Here is a 20103-nt window from a genome sequence, read left to right on the forward strand (position 1 = left end):
ATTACAAGCAAACCAGACACAATTCTTTTCCACATGAGAGTTTTTGTTGATTTTTGAGACAGGGCCTCATTCACTATGTAGCCTTGGCTGGCCTAAACTCTCTATGTAGATACACTTGCTTCTGCCTGCTGAGTGCTGAGAGTAAAGGCATGTGCCTCCATGCCCGGCCACATGGGAATTTAATCAAATAAACAAGTGTAGAACCCAAACCCCAAGAGACAAGAACATGGTAGTCACTTAGTAGCTGGAATCTGATCTACAGAGGGGACAAGACCTCCTTGCTGAAACCTAGCTATCCATTGACAGTAATCCTAGGCCATATTTTGTTGTGAATTTAGGCATATAAGTCACTGCCTTTCTGGACCTGTTTCCCCATTTATGAAGAAGTTCCATATTATCCTAATTTTTCTTCTACTCTGGCAACTTGACCTTTCTCCACGGCCCAAAGACCTGTTTAGCATTCAAGTACTAAATAGTACCTGCATTCCAGGAGGGGGTTAGTCCCCAGTAGCCATGGCAACCGCTTGACCGTAAAAATAAAGTGATCGCAGAAAGTGACGTAACTAACATGCGTCCGATTTGCCAGGTTATAATATGGCCACCGCAGAAACAACCGACCTAGTCTCCCTATTAGAAAACCTAATCTAACCAGCCCCGAAGGCTGCTCCAGGTCACAAAAACACAAAAACAAACTCGCCCCTACCGCCAGCAACACTTCCGGACCCTCCTACCAGGCCCTCCGCTCTCGCTGTCTGCTAGGCACCCGCCCACTGCCCCAAGAGTCACTTCCGTTTGTGGACTGTAAGATTGACAGTCTGTCCGCTGTAAGATTGACAGTCTGTCAGTCCAATCAGAAGTGAACCCGCCTCCCAGACTGAACGAGGAGAGGCTTAGACCAGGAAGCCCCGCCTTCCACAATTGTATGACGTCATAGTCGCCATGGCCAGCTATCCGTACGGGCAGGTGAGTTGTAGCGGCCCCTGCATCAATGTCTGGGCTCTGTCTAGAGGCCTAGGTCCGTTCTTCATCCTCGGCTCTTTCTCTCCACTTTATCTGCGCCCTTTTCACGCAGAGGTTCACCTTAGCAAGGTCTTGCGTGAGCGAGAAACAAAGAGGGCCAGTCTGTCGCGCTCATCTTACGTCACCGAGGACCCCTCGAGAAGTTGTGTCGCGTCCCTTCTGACGTCGCGCACACCAGGCTTTGGGGGCTTTGGACTGGATAGATCCGGGCTGGACCAGACCAGAGCACAACATACCTCCGGTCTCCGGTGGGTGGGGCGGGGTCCTCTCTGCTGACAAGGCGTTTAGAGCTGTGGTTCCCTTGGTATCATTCAGGGCGTGGGACCAAAACAGGTTTCCCGACTCACCCAGCACGTACTGGGACAGAATAATCAGGACAATCAGTGGTAGGAGGTGCCAGAAGTGAGATGCTGACACCATTCACAGTAGTTCAGCGTCATTTCACACGTAGGAAAAGTGAAACCCAAAGTAGACACGGAGTTTATCTGGTCACCAGGTAGTTAGGCCTCAGGGCCCAGGTTAGAACCTGGATTGTCTGCAGATGTGTCTTCCTCACTTGCTAGCCTGCCTCCAACCAGCCAGGGACATAGCAGCGTGATTTTTGTAGCCGGAATTCTTTGTTAGGTGACAGAGTGGTGAGGTGGTTATAAATGCAGTGTTGAGGCAAAAGTAGAGTCATGTCTTGGCCACATTAGTTTCTGAGTCGTTTTTCTGAGCCAGTTTCCCCTTATAAAATAGGTCTAATCGTAGAGCCCACACACCCCTCATAGAGTTATTAGGAAGAACAATGGGATTCTTGTAGCGCATATGCTAATCAGTAAAGTGTAATATTACTTTGCAGGATTTTTTAAAGCAGCCCCCTCACTTTACATTGTACAAAATAACTCCCGTGAGGGTCCTGAGTTGCCCTGATCACAGAGTAATTTGAGAGATTAATCTCATGTCAGCAAAGTGGAAAACAAAATCAAAGGGATATTAGCAAGCCTTGATTGGCCATAGTTACAGGCTGAAAGATATGTAGCCCTGTACAATTAATAACAGCATTTGTTACATTTATGTGAGAGAGAGAGAGAGGAAGAGACTAGACACCCACATGCACAGGAATGGCTTTTTCTCCTATCTTGTGGGTCTTGAGGATCAAATCCCTTGGACCCAACAGCAAACACCTTAGCCACAGTCAATTTGAGGCCCCTACACAGCAGTTGGGCCTCCATTATGCTCTTATGAGGACCCTGTAGGCATGCCGCAGGGCTAACTGTTTTGATTTATGGCTGAGGAACAAACCCAGAGAGGCCTAAAGGTCACACGTAGCCAGTGAGGGTGAGGCCAGGATTAGAGCTTTGAACTCGGTTTATTGCATTCTTAGCAGAAGTGAGTGGAGAGGGCAGTGTGTGCTGAGATGAGAAGTGTAACAGCAGTGTTCCCCCACTCCATCCCACTTGCTGGGTTTTGTGAGATGTTAATGGGTGCTGTCAGTAGAGGAGGATTCTGTGGTTAAGCAAGTTTGGGAAATACTGTGTTAAATACAGTTTGGTAATGCTCACTAAATCTGCCAGAAAGTCATAAAATAAGTCGTATTTCTTAAAATTACTTAACCATGAAACACCCCTCCCCATTTTTTTTGTCTTATGTCTGGTCTTTTTTTTTTTTTTTTTTTTTTTTTTGGTTTTTTCTTTCTTTTTTTTTTTTTTTTTTCGAGACAGGGTTTCTCTGTGTAGCTTTGCGCCTTTCCTGGGACTCACTTGGTAGCCCAGGCTGGCCTCGAACTCACAGAGATCCGCCTTTCTCTGCCTCCCGAGTGCTGGGATTAAAGGCGTGCGCCACCACCGCCCGGCCATTTTTTTTTTTTTTTTTTTGTGACGTGCTAGTATTCCAGAGGAGCTCAGTTTGGGAGAGCATTGCCGTACATAGTGTTTTGTTTTTTTTGTTTTGTTGTTTTGTTTTTTTTCAGTGGCTGGTTTGTATCAGAATTACCTGAGAGCTCGCCTAAAGAACAGACTTGGGTCCCACCTAAGACTTGCTCTGAGCTCAGGATGACACAGATTGATTGCACCCCAAAATCATGAAGGGTGAGAAAGAATCTGGAAGCCAAAGGTTGACATTGAGTAGCTGCCTCAGTTGCTCTCCACTGTATTTTTTGAGACAGTCTCTCACTGACCTGGGAATTCACTGAGCTGGATTTTCTGGCCAGTGAGCTCCAGGGATCCTCATTGTCTCTGCCTCCCCAGGCGTGCTTTGATGCTGGGGATCCAGGCAAGTAGGTCTTCATGCTTGCATGGTAAACACGATACTGATGGAGCCATCCTCCAGGCCCCAGGAATCTACATCTTAATAAGCTGTGGGGTTGATTTGTATACACTCTAGAAGCAAAGACAGACAGAACTGAGCCAGAATCCCAACACTGCCCACTTAAGGCTTCTTTGCTCTTGGATAGACCATTTAAGGCTCTGGGCCTTAATTTCCTCCTCCATAGAAAGGGAGATGCACCGGCGGAGAGGGTGCAGGGCGGATGGGATGCAGCAAAGCATGTGGGGAGCTGTGCACATCACTGGTGCATTGGACATGGCATGTGTGGTGGCGGCACTGGCTGCCACTGCCGTGATGGTTGCTTTGCCATGCTGCCTGGGCTTATGCTCAGGGCAAAACACTGTAAAGGAACACTGGGGGAAATGTCTGGAATGGAAGAAGAAACCGTGCTTTTATCCCCACCTTACGGTGTCCGCCTGCTCGTCCCAGGTGTTCTAAGAAAGGGAAGCTGGTTGTTTGAAGTCAGGCAAAGGCTCAGGCAAGGCTTCCTCCCTTCCACCCACTGCAGAGTTCTGCAGGATTACAGCCCCGGTGGGAGTCACGGTTCCTGTAATTTTCCACTGTCTCTGGCCCAGGGTAGGCAAGCAGTGCCTGGGTTTGGGAGTAGTAAAAGTCAAGCGCCCTTTGGTTCCGTGGGGGAACCTGCTTGATGGATCTCAGTGCTTAAGAGCTTGGTCTCCGAGCCCAGAGAAATTGGTTTTCACATCCCTGCTCTGCTACTTGCTTACAGAAATTTGTTGTAAAGACCCGAAGCTCAGTTTCCCATTCTTTAGAATGGGGTCATAGCAGTACCTACGCCAGACTCACTGCAAAGATGAATGAGATAATTAATGTCAAGTGTGGTATGTATGTAGTAAGTACTCCAAGTGGGAGAGGAATGCAGATATGTAGATTGTGGTAAGTGGGAGTGGATAGAAGGTATTAGGGGAGTGCAGAGGGGCCAGTCCAGTGGGGTGTGGCAGGAAGAATCACCAGGAGGTGTCAACTGGGGCAAGAAAAAAATTATCTTCCAGCTAAGGAAATAACTTCACGAAGCAAGTAAGAGGGTACATTCCATGGTTCATTTTTCTTAGTGCCTGGTTTGTATCAGAATTATCTGAGAGCTCATTTAAGGATCAAGAAAGTCCAATATTTGGGGGCTGTTTTAAGATTAGCCTGGTTTTAATGACGAGGGGCCAGGAGGCAAGAAAACAAGACCAGAATGTAAGCAGGGGCCAGATCCCAGAGGGTCTTGTACGTCATTTTGAGGGGTCCGATTTCCTCCTAAGAGTACAGAGGGAGAGGAGGTGGTGAGGGGTTTGTTGCATTTGTCCTGCAGAGCTCTAACTCTGGGCCTTGAGAGAAGACATTGAAGCTGGAGAGGCGGAGGCAAGGTGGTTAGTTTCCAAGCTGTTAAATACTCCCGCCTAAAGAGGACAATGACCCGGCAAAGGCTGGGGCCACAGGCTGTTGGGAGAAAGATTTGAGGGAACCTGTGTTTAATTGAAGGAAGTCCCCGGGAGGGCACTAAGGCTTTGATCTGGATGACTGGGTGGCAGGAGGCACTAGGAGGCGGGAACAAAGAGCTGCATGAGATGGGAGGGAAGGTCAGGAGGCTGCTGGGTATGATTGTGGTCTGCAGCTCGGAGACGAAGCTGGAAAGAAGGATTGGGGAGTGTCAGCACAGAGGTGGTAATTAAAGTCTTGGGACAGTTCTTGGCTCATTGTTCGATGTTTGCATGTTTCTGTCCTTTAAATATTTTAGAAGGCTCTGCGGGTGATTGTCCAGACCGTTCCTTCTGTCTTCTGGTGGCTGTTTAACCCCTCGCTTAGGCCCCTGCCTCTTCATCAGGCACTTGAAAGGTAGCTCTGCGCAGCTTGCCTTTGCAGTGGTCTCCTCCCTCCTCATCACCAGTCCGTGTGGACCCTCTTTGATACTTCCGAGCTTCCCTTGGGCTCGGAGGTAGAGGGATGAGCCCTTGGAGCTAAGAGAGAATGCAGGGATTTCTGATTGGGAGGGGCCGAGCTCTCTGTCACCTGCAGGAGTGCAAATAGGGACTATGAAGTGGAACTGAACCAATAGGGTCTGGATGCTGCTGTGAAAAAAGGGTGTATTTTCTGGGACTCTGCTCTGGATGCTGAAAGATGAGCTCCAACCTTTCCCTCTACCTGTGTCCACCGTGAAAAGCCATCATACTCGACAGGTGTTTAGCACAGCTCCTGGCCCAGGCTGTGCTAGGCACTCAAGTGCAGGTACTATTTTGAATCAGTTTCCCATTTTAGCTGCACGATCTAAAGTATATTAAACTCTGGGCATCTTCATTTTCTCATCTCTAAATGGGGGTGAGCATTTAGCTCTTGGGATCAAGGAACCCATGAGAGCTAAGTGAACCTAAAGCGTCTCACAGAGCCTCATTAGTTATGTCCCCGAACCCTGAAAAATACCAAATATATCGGCTAAGACCTAGAGGTGGTTTTTCTGTGATACTTTAGAAACCATGGTTACTGAACTCCTGTCTTTTGCCCTCCACTCCAGTCTTGAGTCTGAAATGCTGTTAGAAAATGTCTGCAAAGGCTTGGCAGCAGAACACGGAGTCAAAGATCTGGCTCTCATTTCTAGTTCAGACCTTAACTTGAGACTCAGTGGCCCTGGGACCGGCCCAGTGCCTTCCACAAGCTTCCTCCCCGGCCTGTTCTGCCTCAGTTGATGGCTGTGCCTTCTTCATCATGTGCAAACTTGACCCCTGAGTCATTCTGAACACTTGGCTTTCTTCCTCCCCCTCCATCTCTTGCCTAACCCAATTAGTGGCCAAGCCATGTCTAGTCTCTCTGAAATAGCTTCAGAATCCATCCCATTCTTCCTTTCCATCCCTATGCCTGCTGTCTGGTTCATGCCCTGCCTGCCCAGCACCTGGACTCCCCCCCCCCCCCCCAGCTCATCTCCAAATGCACACTGGCTAATTCTCCAAAACAAGGCTCAGAGCACATTCCTCCTCCATTGGAAACCCTTCGGTGATACTCTGTTTTCTCCAGCATAAAGCCCTAATTCTGCAAAGCGATGCATATTTACGGAGGCTTACGGGTACCCGGCTCTGTGCTGGGACTGGGGATGATGGTGGTAGTGGTGATGATAAAGAAAGAAGCTACATCTGTCCCTAGAGAACTTATTGTTGGGTGAGAGAAACACTGGATAGGCACAGATAACTCACCCACCAACTGAAAAACAGTAAGAGAGGTGCTTGGTGAGGAAGGTGTGAAGGGCCTTCCTTTCTGGGTTCACAGCATGGTCTCACCATTCCCTGACCACACCATGCTCACTCAGAAGTCCGTCTTGTATCTACAGTGACCCCCTCTGACTTCTTTTGGTGGGGAAATACCTCTGCATCTTTCAAAGACCAGTGTGGCATTACTAGCTTTAGTCAAAGCAGCTTTTTGGGGAGAGGGATAAATACATTTTTAAAAAAATATATATGTTTTGTTTGGTCTGTGTTTGCCAAACCCATTTAGGGATGGGAAATGGAACACTCTGAGCCTCCAGAGCTCCTGACTAATAGTGAATAGAGGTGGACAAGACAGGAGTATAACTCTAAAGTCTTGGTCTTCAGGAGACCTAGCTTCTGGACCTGACTCTGAACTCCAGTTTCCTCCTCTGTAGAGGGGCACGTCATTAATAGTTACTGTATATCAAGTTCTTGTTCCATCGGGCTTTGTGTGACAAGCCTGATTTCATTCATAGCAGGCAGGGTGAGGCAGGCACTGTTAGCTCAGGATCCCGAGGCTTAGTGAGGGTGAGTCATTAATTCAGTTAGTGTGGTGATACATTTTTGAAAATACCTCTTTCATTTGAAGAGACTGAACTTTTCCCAGACCTAGCAGCAAAGTTAATATGCCTTGAGATCAGTGAAGACTACTCGATCTGCTGTCCTCCTGTGTACTCAGTCTGTACAAGCTTAACCTGCCTTTAAGAGAGCAATGCAACCAACCTTACTTGCCTTGGATTCCCCATGAAGTCAGCTTTTACAACCCGTGCTGTTTAACGCTTAAGTTATATATTCTCCCATGGCCCCAGAACAGGGGTAGTGGTGTGTGTGTGTGTGTGTGTGTGTGTGTGTGTGTGTGTGTGTGTGTGATTTACTGAAAGCAGCCAACACCTGTGTGAGGTTTTGAGCGCTGTTCTGGGTCAGTGAAGTAACTTCTGCTAAAGGTCTCTATAGGAAATTGTCCCTTAAGAGCCATGTGGTGGCACACTACTTCAATCCCAAGCAGTTGGGAGGCAGAGGCAGGTGAAGCCCTGAGTTTGGGGCCAGCCTGGTCTACAGAATGAGTTCCAGGATAGCCAGGGCTACACAGAGAAACCGTGTCTTGAACCCCTCCTCCCCCTCAAAAAAGAAAGCAAGTGTCCTTCATGCCAGTCCTGTGCCATTTTTCCATGCTGTTTGAATACAGAGCAAAGACCTTTGTTAGAGTCCACCAGCAGACACAGGGAGAAGCAGAGAAATCACATTTGGGCTGGCTCCTGTCAAATCACTCCAATAGGAGTTGCTTCGTTTTCATTCCTTATTGTGTGTTTTGTTATTATTGTTGTTGCTGTGTTGTGTTTGTTTGTTTTGAGAGAAGGTTTTTCTGTGTAGCCCTGGCTGTCCTGGAACACTCTCTGTAGACCAGGCTGGCCTCCTTATAGAGATCCCATCTGCCTCTGGCTCCTGTTGCTGGGATTAAAGGTGCGTGTGTGCCACACACTGTGCTCCTTGTTATGTTATTGATAAATTTTGGTGAGGAATGATTGATTGATCTGAACTCACATGAGCATCTGAAGAGCCCTTAGGAAAGAGGAATTTTTAATTTAGGACATCTTGGTGATCAGAAAGGACACAGAGCAACAAGAATCTCCCCCAAAGCTCCTTCCTTGTCCCCCTGCAGGGTGGAGAGGTCCTGGGAAGAGGGAAATCAGGACGTTTCAGATTGGCTCTTGGTAAGCAGCTCCCAGGAGCAGGGGACACATACACACTGGGGCTTACACTTTTCTTCTTTTCTCTCTATCAAGCTCATTTGCCTCTGCTTCTCAATGTGTCACAAGCAGCAAGCAGGCTTTCCCAAAAGCTTGTTGCCTCTCCAGTCTCACCTTGGCTCTCAAACTGCTCTTACAGTGGGGAATTCCCTGTCTCCTGAAGCACACTCATGCAGAGCAATTGAAAGCTTTACATAAAGGGATTGGAGCTAAAGTGTCATTAAGACAAATGTATTGTCTCTGGTATCCTAACCGTAGGACCCTTGATTCGGGAGTCTTGGGAAAGAACTGCTGACCGGCTGCATTGCTCTATACAGCCGGTTCAACTAAAACACTTAGTCCTTTAACCAGGTTAGTTCAGCCTACAGCCTTTCCAAAAGGAAAATGGGTCTCCCAGGAATGTCTCCTACTGAATCTCATGCACCTCCTCTGCCTAATTCTCTGCCAACTGGTAATATAATAAATTATCCACACCCAATCTGGGCAGTGCTGCTGCACGCCTTTAATCCCAGCACTCAGGAGGCAGGGGCAGGTGGATCTCTGAGTTCAAGGCCAGCCTGGTCTACAGAGTGAAATCCAGGATAGCCCCAGGGTTACACAGGGAAAACTTATCTCAATAAATAAATAAATAAATAAATAAATAAATAAATAAATAAATAAATAAAATTATCCACCTCCATAAAGTGGCCTTAAAGAAGCTTCTCTCAGGCAGGGGAATCAGTGGCTGCATTTCCAGTCATTAGAGAAGTAGAACCAGACCCTGCCCGAGAAGGGCTCCATTTGCCATATACGAAGATCTCACAAAGTGTGTCACAGAGAATGAGGTTCAAACCATTTCACTAGAGGAATAATAATGTTACTGCAAATACATATGAAATGATACCTTTTGAATGACAAGCCCTTATAAAAACAATTCTCACCACTGCTTAATATAGTCTGTGGCCCCCAGAATGGATGGACAAATGCCTGTCCATGCTGATCACAACCAAAGGCAGCAGCCCCTCATAAACGTTACTTAAGGTCAGTTCATCAGACAAGGAAACTCTGAAGCCGGGGCTCAGCAGCTTGCCAGCCTCAGCTGCTACAAGGGCTGGGACCAGAGTTGCTGATCCTAATACTCCCTCAGGGTCCCTTTCCACCATCAGACAAAAGCTGCAGAGCTCCTTGTGGACTTGGTTGATTGTCTGCACAGCAAGCTGTGGAAAGACAGATAGATAATAAAGAAGCTGCTGCCACCTTACCTTTCATTAGCTCAGAAAAAGGCAAATTCTGATTGCAGAAACACCCTCAACTGTAGTTGCTAGTCCTTTTCATAACATGCTGATCAGTAACAGCCCACCAGAGCATCGGCACAGAGGAACTGAAGGCTCAGATTCCAGGCAGCAGCTTTGTGGCCCTCTGTGTTTCCAGTGTGGGAAAAGAGGCCATTTCCAAACAGTGTAAACAGGACTTACTAATAGACTTCAGTATGGTAAACCTCCTTTCTAGAATACACCCTGAAGGTAAAGATGGTTTCACTGGGCCAGTCAGTGTCCATCTCGAGTTGATAGTGAAGGCAGTCCAGTTTGGGAGAACACAAGAATGAGTGCCGAGGGTGGATGGATGATACCAGCAAACCCCCTTGTGGGTCCCTGTCTGTGGTCCCAGGCCCTGGCCCTTGCTGCCTCTGCAGGAACACAGCCTGGAACCACAGATACCACACCTGTGCCTCTGCTGCATGCCACCCAGCTCCACCCTAAACCTAAGACATTAAGAGGTCTGATTACTAAAGGTAATTCTTTACTAGATTTATCTGTAATTGAGGATATAAAATTAGATGTATTAGGAGAGGTGAAGAGGCTCCCCACAGATGTGTGGGAACCCCTTCCAGTGAATGTTTTGACTTGATTTTAGGTAAATCAGACTGAAGTATCAAAGTTTTGTTTGCCAGTTCTAACTCAATTGACAAGGTTGATTATTAATCCTTATCCAACCCCAGAGACCCTGATAATGGGCCAGGCAAGAACTTGATTCCACAGAGCACACTGGACTCAGTTGGTGTTTCTGTCAACCGATTCCCATGAAGGGCATTGGAGACACACACAGCAGCTGGTGTTTCCATTATGGTGAAATAATCCTGGCCTTCTAATGGACCCACTGAGTCCCCAGTTTTAGACATTTGGGAGTGACTAAAATAATCCCCTCCTTTGTAAGAACAGAAACCTGTGCAGTTTTCCAAACTCGAACTGACCTTTGCACCTCTTTGTTTTACCCTTATCTTTCTCCCCTGGGGTAGAGACCCCCTGTCTCAGTGGGGTTGTGACAACTCCTGAATATCCTTTTCCCTCAGGGCCATGAGAAACACCTACCCAAACATTCTTGGATCAAAGGCCCCTGATTGGGGAGGTCAGTGGCCAATTAATAGAGGGAAACTATGTCAGCTAATCTAAGAACAATGTTAGCCAGACCATATAGAACTCATTGTTCAGTGCTGTTATCTATCGTCTATATTCCCAAAAATCCAAATCCCCCAAATTACAAGATCTCCATGCCATTAATGCTCATCCAGCCTGGAGTTCCCTCTCCTACCATGGGCCCTCAAAACTACTGTGTTATAGTTATTGATGTAAAATATTGCTTTTTTACTATCCCATTACATCCTGATGATCAAGAATGGCCTTCTCAGTCCCTCCTGTCAATAAGCAGGCACCTATATCTCACTTTCAATGGAAAGTACTTCTCTGGCTGCCAGTGGTGGGTATATAGTACCTACTGCTAAAAGAGCAATACACTATTGAACAAAAACGTCCTGATACGTATTTCACTATAGGGGTGATATCCTATTAGCCTCTTCTGCTAACATGTATGTCTGTTTTAAAGGATTTACAGACTTCTTCATTTACAGCTTGCCTCAGCAGAGTTCTGCGAGGTGTTCCATGTATCTGTCTTGTATATTGTCCATCCTTCTTCCATTAAGCCTCATTGATTACAATGGTCTGTTCCCAGAAAAATAATGTTCAGTCCTTTTCATTAGCTCTTGGGCAATATCAGTTTGCTTTGCCCTTCCTTGGGAATTCCCAAAGTGGCTTTCCCATCTTTTTGCCTCTCTTAAGGTCTTGAACTCTTCTCCCTCGTTAATTCCTTTTGCATTACAACAATTCCAGCAAGTGGCTTGAGCCCTTGAGTGAGGACAGTTTAGATTTACCCCTCTCCGTTTGGCTCCAACACTCCTCTTGCCCTTGAATCAGCCATTTACTCCCTTTTCAGCCATTTTACAATGGTTCTTTCTTCCCAATATACCTAAAACTTTTTTTTTTTAAATTCCAAAGTAACAGTGACTCCTTTTTTTTTTTTTTTTTTTTTTTTTTATCCGAGACAGGGTTTCTCTGTGTAGCTTTGTGCCTTTCCTGGAGCTCACTTGGTGGCCCAGGCTGGCCTCGAACTCACAGAGATCCGCCTGGCTCTGCCTCCCAAGTGCTGGGATTAAAGGCAAGTGCCACCACTGCCTGGCCCTATATTTTTTTTATCCTTCTAGATCTCAAAATAATTACAACTTCCTTTGGCAAACCTCAGAAGAATGGCAAATAGCTTTTTGCTTGGTTTTTGGGACAAAGCTCCTTCCATCCCCTCGTTTACTCTGTAGGGTTCCATTACAGGGTTTTTCTCCAGCAAGTACACATCCTATCTCTAATGCACTAACTGTTCTTTGTTAGGGCCAGGCAGAGGGAGAGGAATGGAGGATTGATATTTAGGCTGGCTCTTGGTCAAACTACTCCAGAAGGACGTTACTTCATTTTCCTTCCTTAGTGCATTATTGACATGAGTTGGTGGGTGACAACCTGAACTGGGGTGTTTGGGTTTGGTCCCTACTGCCCTGGGGATAGGCTCCCCACCTGCCTCAGAGTCATGAGGAGTAGGGAGTATTTGTGCATCATCAGCTAGTGTAGGTAAGGAAGAGCTGCTGTGGAGGGTCCATGCTGTGGCCACACCACTGGTGCTGATGAGGGACAGGCTTTATGGCAAAGACTGTACTCGTGCTGTTAATTCTGCAGGTGGAGGTGGAGGTCCCGAAGGGGGAGCATTCCATTGGGCTCATTTGCCTGTTATGTGATACAAGTATTTACTGAGCATCCATTGTCCACTGGAAGCTAGGGATAAAACTGTTAGCCAGACATGACCCCAGGCCTTGTAGGGCCCTTGATGTGCAGGAGAGAGGAGTCCCGAGGACAAGATTCCAGCCTGGACTCGGTGTGACCTTGGGTAACTGGTAGCTTCCCTAGAAGCCTCAAGGCCACCTGAGCAGGGCTGGAAGTCCACCCTCCCCTGTGGTATCAGTCATAAGAGGGACAGGGCAGATGCTCTGTAGCTGTCCAGTGCAGTACCTTCCCTCCTCACCCTGCTCATGCCTCTTCTTCCCGCAGAGTTGCCCAGAAGCTGCAGGACAGGCACCTGGAGCACCCCCGGGTGGCTACTACCCTGGACCTCCCCATGGTGGGGGCCAGTATGGCAGTGGACTCCCCCCTGGTGGTGGATATGGAGGTCCTGCCCCTGGAGGGCCCTATGGATACCCCAGTGCTGGGGGATTCCCCTCTGGAGCTCCAACTGGACCATATGGTGGTGTACCTCCAGGGGGCCCCTACGGTCAGCCACCTCCAAGTTCCTATGGTGCCCAGCATCCTGGACCTTATGGACAGGGTAAGTAGAACCTTCAGCTCTGGAACCCAATCTAGAACCTAGGAATCTAAGCCATCCATGTCCCGTCTTCCTCCTTCCTGAAGATGTGCATGTACCCTGCTCTCTGGCACCGTAGCCCCTCACTTCCTGCTTTGCCTAGACTGGCAGGATGGACCACCATTCTCAAGTCCTCCTGGCTTACAACACGCGTGTATTTCTGTTGCGTGCTCACTCTCGCCGTGTGTCAGCAGCTGAGTTTCTGCTCCATGTGTCTTTTCATTCTGGGATCAGTGCTGAAGGAGCAGCCCCTTTGGGGGCATTGTTGTCCTTAGGGTGGAGAGAAAGAGTAAGAAGCTAGCCAGGCTGGGCGGTAGCTCTTTAGGTTCCTCTCTGAAGTACTGATGTCTCGTCTCCTCGTGTTATTTTGGCTGAAGCACATCCTGTTGTGGAGCCCGACCCCAGCAGGAGATGGTGCTCCTCTCACTGGGAGAGTTCCTTGAGCTCAGTGGGAGAGGGATACCATGCTTGTATTGTGAGGGAGATCAGCCGATAATTGGAGACAGCGATGTAGTAGTCCACAGGAGAAGAAACTCCACTCCTGTAGGAGAGTGACTGACCACATCTGTGGAAAGAAAAGATGTCGTCCCTAGTGAAAGCTTTTGAGATCAGACACTCACTGACCTGCTCAGACTGCTTCTTTCTGCCTCTGTGTCCCCCTCTGTAAGACAGGGACAGTACCTCACATTGTCGCTGACTCATCCGGATTAAATGTGACGCTGCAGCTTAATGCTGGGCACGGCCTCTGGGCTTAATGGACAGCACTGTGAGAGACTTGTTATAGGGCAGAAGAATGTTGGTGTTTAATGTGATGGTAGCTGTGGCAAACGAGGATGGAGAGAAGGAGAAGAAAGAACAGGCTGGAGAGGAGGCGTTGGACAAGATAAGGAGGGCAGAGATTGAAGACCCGGGCCTGGGGAAAATGGTGCCAGTCTCTGGGCTCCCTTCAGTCAGCTCCTTCACAGAGTGGCTGTTCTCAGGAGCCCGAGCACCAGCTAGGCAGCCAGGAACTGCTTTGGCCCATGAGAAGGGCCTCCAGGGAATGCTATGCTTAGGAAGCAAGCAGCATCTGAATGGATGTACCCAGGCAGGTGGCCCTGGGGGAGATGCCCAAACCTCTGGGGTTCTGAGCACAGCCAGCCAGTGGTATTTATCCTCTCAGAACCCAGGCGTCTGGCTGTTGGCTTCCGGCTCAGCTCTGCAGTGGATTTCCACGTCCTCTAAGACCTTGTGTCTGAGCTCATAGAAAGTCTGCAGGGGAAGGAGCCCCTGACTCTGAGCCCTGTTCCCCAGGGCCTGAGAGTAGCAGTAGTCTCTAGGGCAGAGGAAGGAAGGAGGGATGTGCTTCACATGCCTAGCCTCCCTCTGTGGCTTCCTGCATTTGGCTACATTGTGGCTTCCTGCATTTGGCTACATTGTGGCTTCCTGCATTTGGCTGCATTGTGGCTTCCTGCATTTGGCTGCATTGCTTCCTCTCCAGGGTGCCTAGTAAGCCTCGGAAGCGGTACAGCATACATCCTGATCTATGTGGCACTTGCCTTAGTCCTGGGAAGTCCCACCTCCAAGTTCAAGTCCTACTACTGTGGGTGACAGATCTGACCACTGGAGGTTCTCCTCTGTTTGCAGAAAGATCCCAAAGGGCCTCTGGCTTCGCATTTGCGGTCAGCCCTGGCCTTCCATCCAGCAGAGGTTGCTCAGAGTGCTGTGAGTGCATCCTGAGCCTCTGATGCATCCTCCAACCCCACAGCTCCTCATTCCTTCAAAAACAGCTGAAATACCCCTTCTCTGAACATGTCTCCCACCACCCCCATCCCAGCCTTAGCTGGGGACTTTATTTTGCTATTGTCTCAAGTGGTTCCATTTATAAATATGGAAGTTGGAGTTCAAAAGAGTGACTTATTTCACCTGAAGTTGCACAACTGGTAAAAACCAGTCAGGACTGGAATCCAGATCTACCTTGAATCTAAAGCTGAATTCTTCTGTGTGAAGCACACAGGCACACTTGTCACAGAAACTTCCTCCCTCCCCAGTTACCCTGCTTGTTCTAGTTTGGTTTCTGTTGTGAAGAACACCATGACCAAAAGCAGCTTGGAGGAAGAAAGGGTTTGTGTGGCTTGCAGGTTACAGTCCATCACCGAGGGGAACTGAGGCAGGAAGCTGAAAGCAGAACCAAAGCGGAGCACTTGCTGCCTCGATCTCTTGCTCACTCCCCGGTTCATGCTCAGCTAGTTTTTCTCTTCGGCACAGGCCCACCTGCCTAGGGATGATGGTACTGCCCACAGTGGGCTTCTCTGTCAACCACCAATAAGACTGTCCCACAAACCAATCTTAACGGAAATCCCCCACCCCCAAACCAGGGCCATAAAATGGGCCCAAGACTTCAAGAAGCCCGCAGCCCTTGGAGTTCTGGAGAGTCGGCCCAGGAGCCCTAGGTCTCTGAAGCAGGGGTCTGGCTTCGCTCCCTCCCTGCACTTTCAAAACCAGCTTATCTAGACAAACAGTTTCTGTCCCTACTCTCCACTGCAAACGCTGATTCTCAGACCCTGAATGGGGGGCGTGTTTTCCTGGACCCTCAGAGGCTGACCTGCAGGCTTTGGAGGTACTGCCTCTCAGGCAGTAAAAGTCTGCAGTGTGCTGTTGCTGTTTTGAGGTCACGTGGGGTGTCTTCATTTTCCCCACTGACCTGATCAGAGCTCTGATCTGAGCGGCCCTCAGACAGCTGAGTTTGTGCCAAGTCGACAGTAAACACCAACCAGCGCATTGTTTGAAGGTGGGCAAGCCTGCCTGGCAAGGCTCCTACACTGGACCTTCAGTCAGGCAAGCCTTCTTCCTAAGCCTCACCTCTGGGTCTGCCCTCCATGCTGCCCATGTCTGTTTCTGATACCTTCGTGTATGCAGAAGCCCCTTTTGTGCCCCGTTAACCCTGCTTCACTAGGACAGATGACTCTGCTTCTCCGTCTTGTCGGTCCGTCCCTCAGGCCATTTACAGAGCGTTCTCGCTGTACTGGAGGCGTGGAAAGGTACAATCATAGAGAAGTTATAGGCACACTGCACACGGTTCTGCAGGACTCTGCTGCAGGAATAACTGCCAGCCCTCGGGAGGTGATGTGCAAGCCTCCCTCAGAGAAGGTGTGGGCTTGTGGGGGCTTGGTGGGTGGGTGCTCTAGTTTGCTTTCTGTTGCTGTGGTAAAACCCTGATCAAGGGGAATTTAGGGCAGGAAAGGGTTTATTTCACCTTATAGGTTGTAGTCCATCATTGAGAGAAGTCAGGACAGGAACTCGGAAGTGGAAACCACAGAGAAACACTATTTGCTGGCTCCCTTGCAGGCTTATACTTACTTAGTTTTCATAAACAACCAGGGACCCCCTACCCAGGGAATGGTGCCACTCACAGATTGGACCCTCCTACATCCGTTAACAGTCAAGACAATCCCCCACAGGCCAGTGTGATCTGGACAATCCCATCCTTCGATTGGACTCCTTTCTCAGATGACTCCAGGCTGTGTCAGTTAAAGATAAACTAGGACAGAAAAGAAAGCCTGTGGCCAGGGAGGTGCCCAGAATGGCTCCCTGGCATTTCTTTGACCTGGGTCTGACTACTGTGGTTCACATCCCTTCCTCCAGGTGGTGTCCCCCCCAATGTGGACCCTGAGGCCTACTCCTGGTTCCAGTCAGTGGATGCCGATCACAGTGGCTATATCTCCCTCAAGGAGCTGAAGCAGGCCCTAGTCAACTCCAACTGGTCCTCGTTCAATGATGAGACATGCCTCATGATGATAAGTGAGTTCCACCCTTCCAAGAGTATGCAGACTTGAGCTGGGTCCAAGCCACCTGACGGGTGACGGAAGTGGGCAAGAAGTCTGTCTGAGGAGAACTCTAGCCAGGGAGGAAGCGGGCTTTAAGATGCAATCTCCTTTACCATGGATCGTTGTCCAGTTCTAGGTTGCTAGGTTTCAGGCTGGTCCAGTTTCCCATTCTGCAGCCAGACACTCCCTCCCCTATTAAGAAACTGCAGGAAAGGGGTCAGCATGGGCCCAAGTCTTGGAGCTAAGCCACCAGCCCTGCAGAACCTGGATGGGGCAGGAGGACAGAGTGGCCAGGGGAGGAGCTAGTACTGCAGCTGGTGCCATGTCTCAGGCACGGGCATTTGTTTCAGCCTGGGCGAAGGGCTGCCTCAGTGGTGCCCTTGGCCCCAGTCTTGAAGCTTCCTCCGCCCTCTCCCGCCTCCCACTCAGACATGTTTGACAAGACCAAGTCCGGCCGCATTGATGTCGTGGGCTTCTCGGCCCTGTGGAAATTCCTCCAGCAGTGGAAGAGCCTCTTCCAGCAGTATGACCGGGACCGCTCTGGATCCATCAGCTCCATAGAGCTGCAGCAAGGTAAGGACCATGGTGAGCACAGTGGGCGTGGCACACCTAGAAAGTGGGTGTCGCACACCTAGACTCCTTTTCATGCCTTACGACACATCCTGGGTGCCTACCTATGCCCTCATTCCACCTGGTCTGCACCCCAGCGGGGGCTCAGGCAACACTGGGTCTGGAATCCATGCTGGGCGCCCTGGTAACAGGATTGAGTGGGACAGAAGCGGTGCTGAGTGGAACAGCCCCTCTGGCATCAGAGAGCTGGGAACTTGGAGAGCAGTGTGGTTCTTTCTTCCTGTCCCTGCATGTGGTCTGGAAAGAGCCCTGCTTCAGGGCTCGGAGAGGTTCTGTTGCCACTTGGCCAGAGGTGGTTCCTCAGAGTTGTGACTGGGTACGAGGACCTGGGGCCACAGCTCCACATCTGGTTCTAACCTGACTCCGTAGGGCAAGCCTACAGCCTGGGCTTAGGCCAGTAGGTTACTAGGACAGATGGCTGACGTGGCTCTGAGAACCCAGTGAGAAGTTTCATCACCTCAGAGGGGAAAAGGCAGCCCAGAGAGTCCGGGTCCTTTGTCCAGGCCGTGTGTCTCATTCAGACGAAAGTCTGTGGGTGGGGGTGAGCATGCCATGTCTGCCCCTGCTAGAAGGGAAGGTGATGAGGACTGAGCACTACCTGGCCAGCTTCCTTCATTGATGTTGGTGAGGTCGATAGCAGCAACAAGATTCACACTTAATGAGTGTTTGCCATGCCCTAGGCACTGGGCTAGGCATTGCAGTAGGTTCCTGAAATCCATCTCCCCAAGAGCTGGATCCTGTTGGCCATCCCACACAGACAGGTGGAGGATCCCCGCTGCTCTCCCTTTTATGAGTGACAAAACCCAAGGGTTCACAGAGCAGAGAGTTCAGATTGCTCCTGCGCAGGCAAGGAATACAGAAAAGGCAGGGGCCTGTCGGTGGGAGGTAGGAAATGGCATGCGGGCTGTGGCCTCATATGGGGAAATGACTTTATTTAAGCAGGATACTGTGTGGGGGGCACTGTGCCGAGGGCCTCCCCGACTGCCTTTAATCCTCGTTAGAAACACAGGTTGAGTATCAGCCTGCCTGAGTGCAGTGAGGGCTAGAGAGACTCAGCAAGGCCACCAAGAACTGCCTGCCTCCAGGACAGTTGTGACCTTCGTGCTGTGCGTGACATCTGTCTCCAGCGTGGTTAGTGGCTCACACTTCTTCCTTCTGTAGCTCAGATGCATGAGATGGTCACCGGGAGACCGCTGGCCTCTCGGGGACCTCATGAACCTTGACAGTGAAGAGATGGGGGTGGGGTGTCCAAAGAGACCTCCTGTGCTCCTGACATCTGACTGGATCCACAGGACTTCTCCGTCCTCCTCATGCTTCTGAGCTGATGCCCCCCAGGTCCCCTGCTCTGCTGCGCTCCAGTGCTGCTCAGTAGTGATGTGCTCACAGCAGGCCTCTGCTCTGTGCCCCTCCTCTCCAGCTCTGTCCCAGATGGGCTACAACCTGAGCCCTCAGTTCACCCAGCTCCTGGTCTCCCGCTACTGCCCGCGCTCTGCCGCTCCGGCCATGCAGCTCGACTGCTTCATCAAGGTGTGCACCCAGCTGCAGGTGTTGACTGAGGCCTTCCGGGAGAAGGATACCGCTGTCCAGGGCCACGTTCGGCTCAGCTTTGAGGACTTCGTCACCATGACAGCTTCTCGGATGCTATGACCCAGCCTACCCAGCGGGAGTGGATGTGGGCCTCTCTTCTTTTCCTCCTCTCCTAGCAAAGCCTGGCCTAGGGAAGGACTGAGGTTGAGTACCCAGGCTGTGGAATGGCAGCCTTGGAGTGGGGATGCTAGTGGTGGCAGTGGAGTTCGTGTCTGGTCAGCTACCCCGGCCTCTGGCAGTCCGTCCTCTACCCCCTGATGCCAGTGCTAAGTGTTCCTCAGCTGGTACTCCTGTCATCCCTCACCGAGGCCACCAGGCCAGATGAGCCCAGTTTCTGCAACGTGAAATCAGACTGAGCATGAGGGAGATTTGCTGGGACCAGTGCCTGCGGTTCCTCAACTCCTACAGTCCCTGTGTGTCAGCATTAGTTTACCTGAGGCTTCTCCTGCTCAAGAAGCTTGGACAGTCTGCCATTTTGGCCATATCTGATGAGGTTCCTGCCCTCTCAAACTTGGACCCCTTACTAGCCTGCCATGTTCCACTCAGCTTCAGTCCCCAGGGGACAGTTGTCACATCTTACTGCCAATGTTTTTAATTTGCTTTTTTTTTTTTTTTTTTTCCCATTTGGGGCCAAAAGTCCAGGAAACTGTAAATTCAATAAAGTCCCATGTTTCCCACCATGACTGCTCTCTTGTGTGTGTATGTTCGTCCATTCATTCACTCATTTGAGTGTGGAAGCATCCACTGCTTCCCAAGCCAGGCAAAAGCAATGGGGCTAGGGGCCTTGGTAGACCTGCTGATCATCTTACTTGCCAGGGGGACCTTGGGGCCTGGCCAGGTTCCCCTATGTCTGGGATATGCCCAAAGGCTGACTGTTTCTTAAAGTTATAGGGTTGCCATTCTGGGCTGGAAGCTGCCACCCCAGACTTCTCACAGCATGCTCTTTTTATTATCTTAGGCCTGAGTTTTATCTCTCAGACAAACTCCGTTTATGAAGTCATAACTTCTCCCCCCAACTTTTATTAAGCACAGACACCAGTACCTGGCAGTTGCATT

The 20103-nt window shown here is 49.8% G+C and overlaps 1 protein-coding gene across 1 annotated transcript; it reads left to right on the forward strand.

Moving 5' to 3' along the window:
- Positions 1-845: 845 nt before the first annotated feature.
- Pef1 (penta-EF-hand domain containing 1) lies at positions 846-19700 on the forward strand. Its single transcript, XM_059255045.1, has 5 exons — positions 846-963; positions 12715-12988; positions 16649-16804; positions 17260-17403; positions 18878-19700. The coding sequence occupies exons 1-5, from the start codon at positions 940-942 to the stop codon at positions 19105-19107; spliced, it is 828 nt and encodes a 275-aa protein (XP_059111028.1). The 5' UTR covers positions 846-939; the 3' UTR covers positions 19108-19700.
- Positions 19701-20103: the final 403 nt, after the last annotated feature.

This window comes from Peromyscus eremicus, chromosome 2, assembly GCF_949786415.1.
Source record: "Peromyscus eremicus chromosome 2, PerEre_H2_v1, whole genome shotgun sequence".
Taxonomy (NCBI): Eukaryota; Metazoa; Chordata; class Mammalia; order Rodentia; family Cricetidae; genus Peromyscus; species Peromyscus eremicus.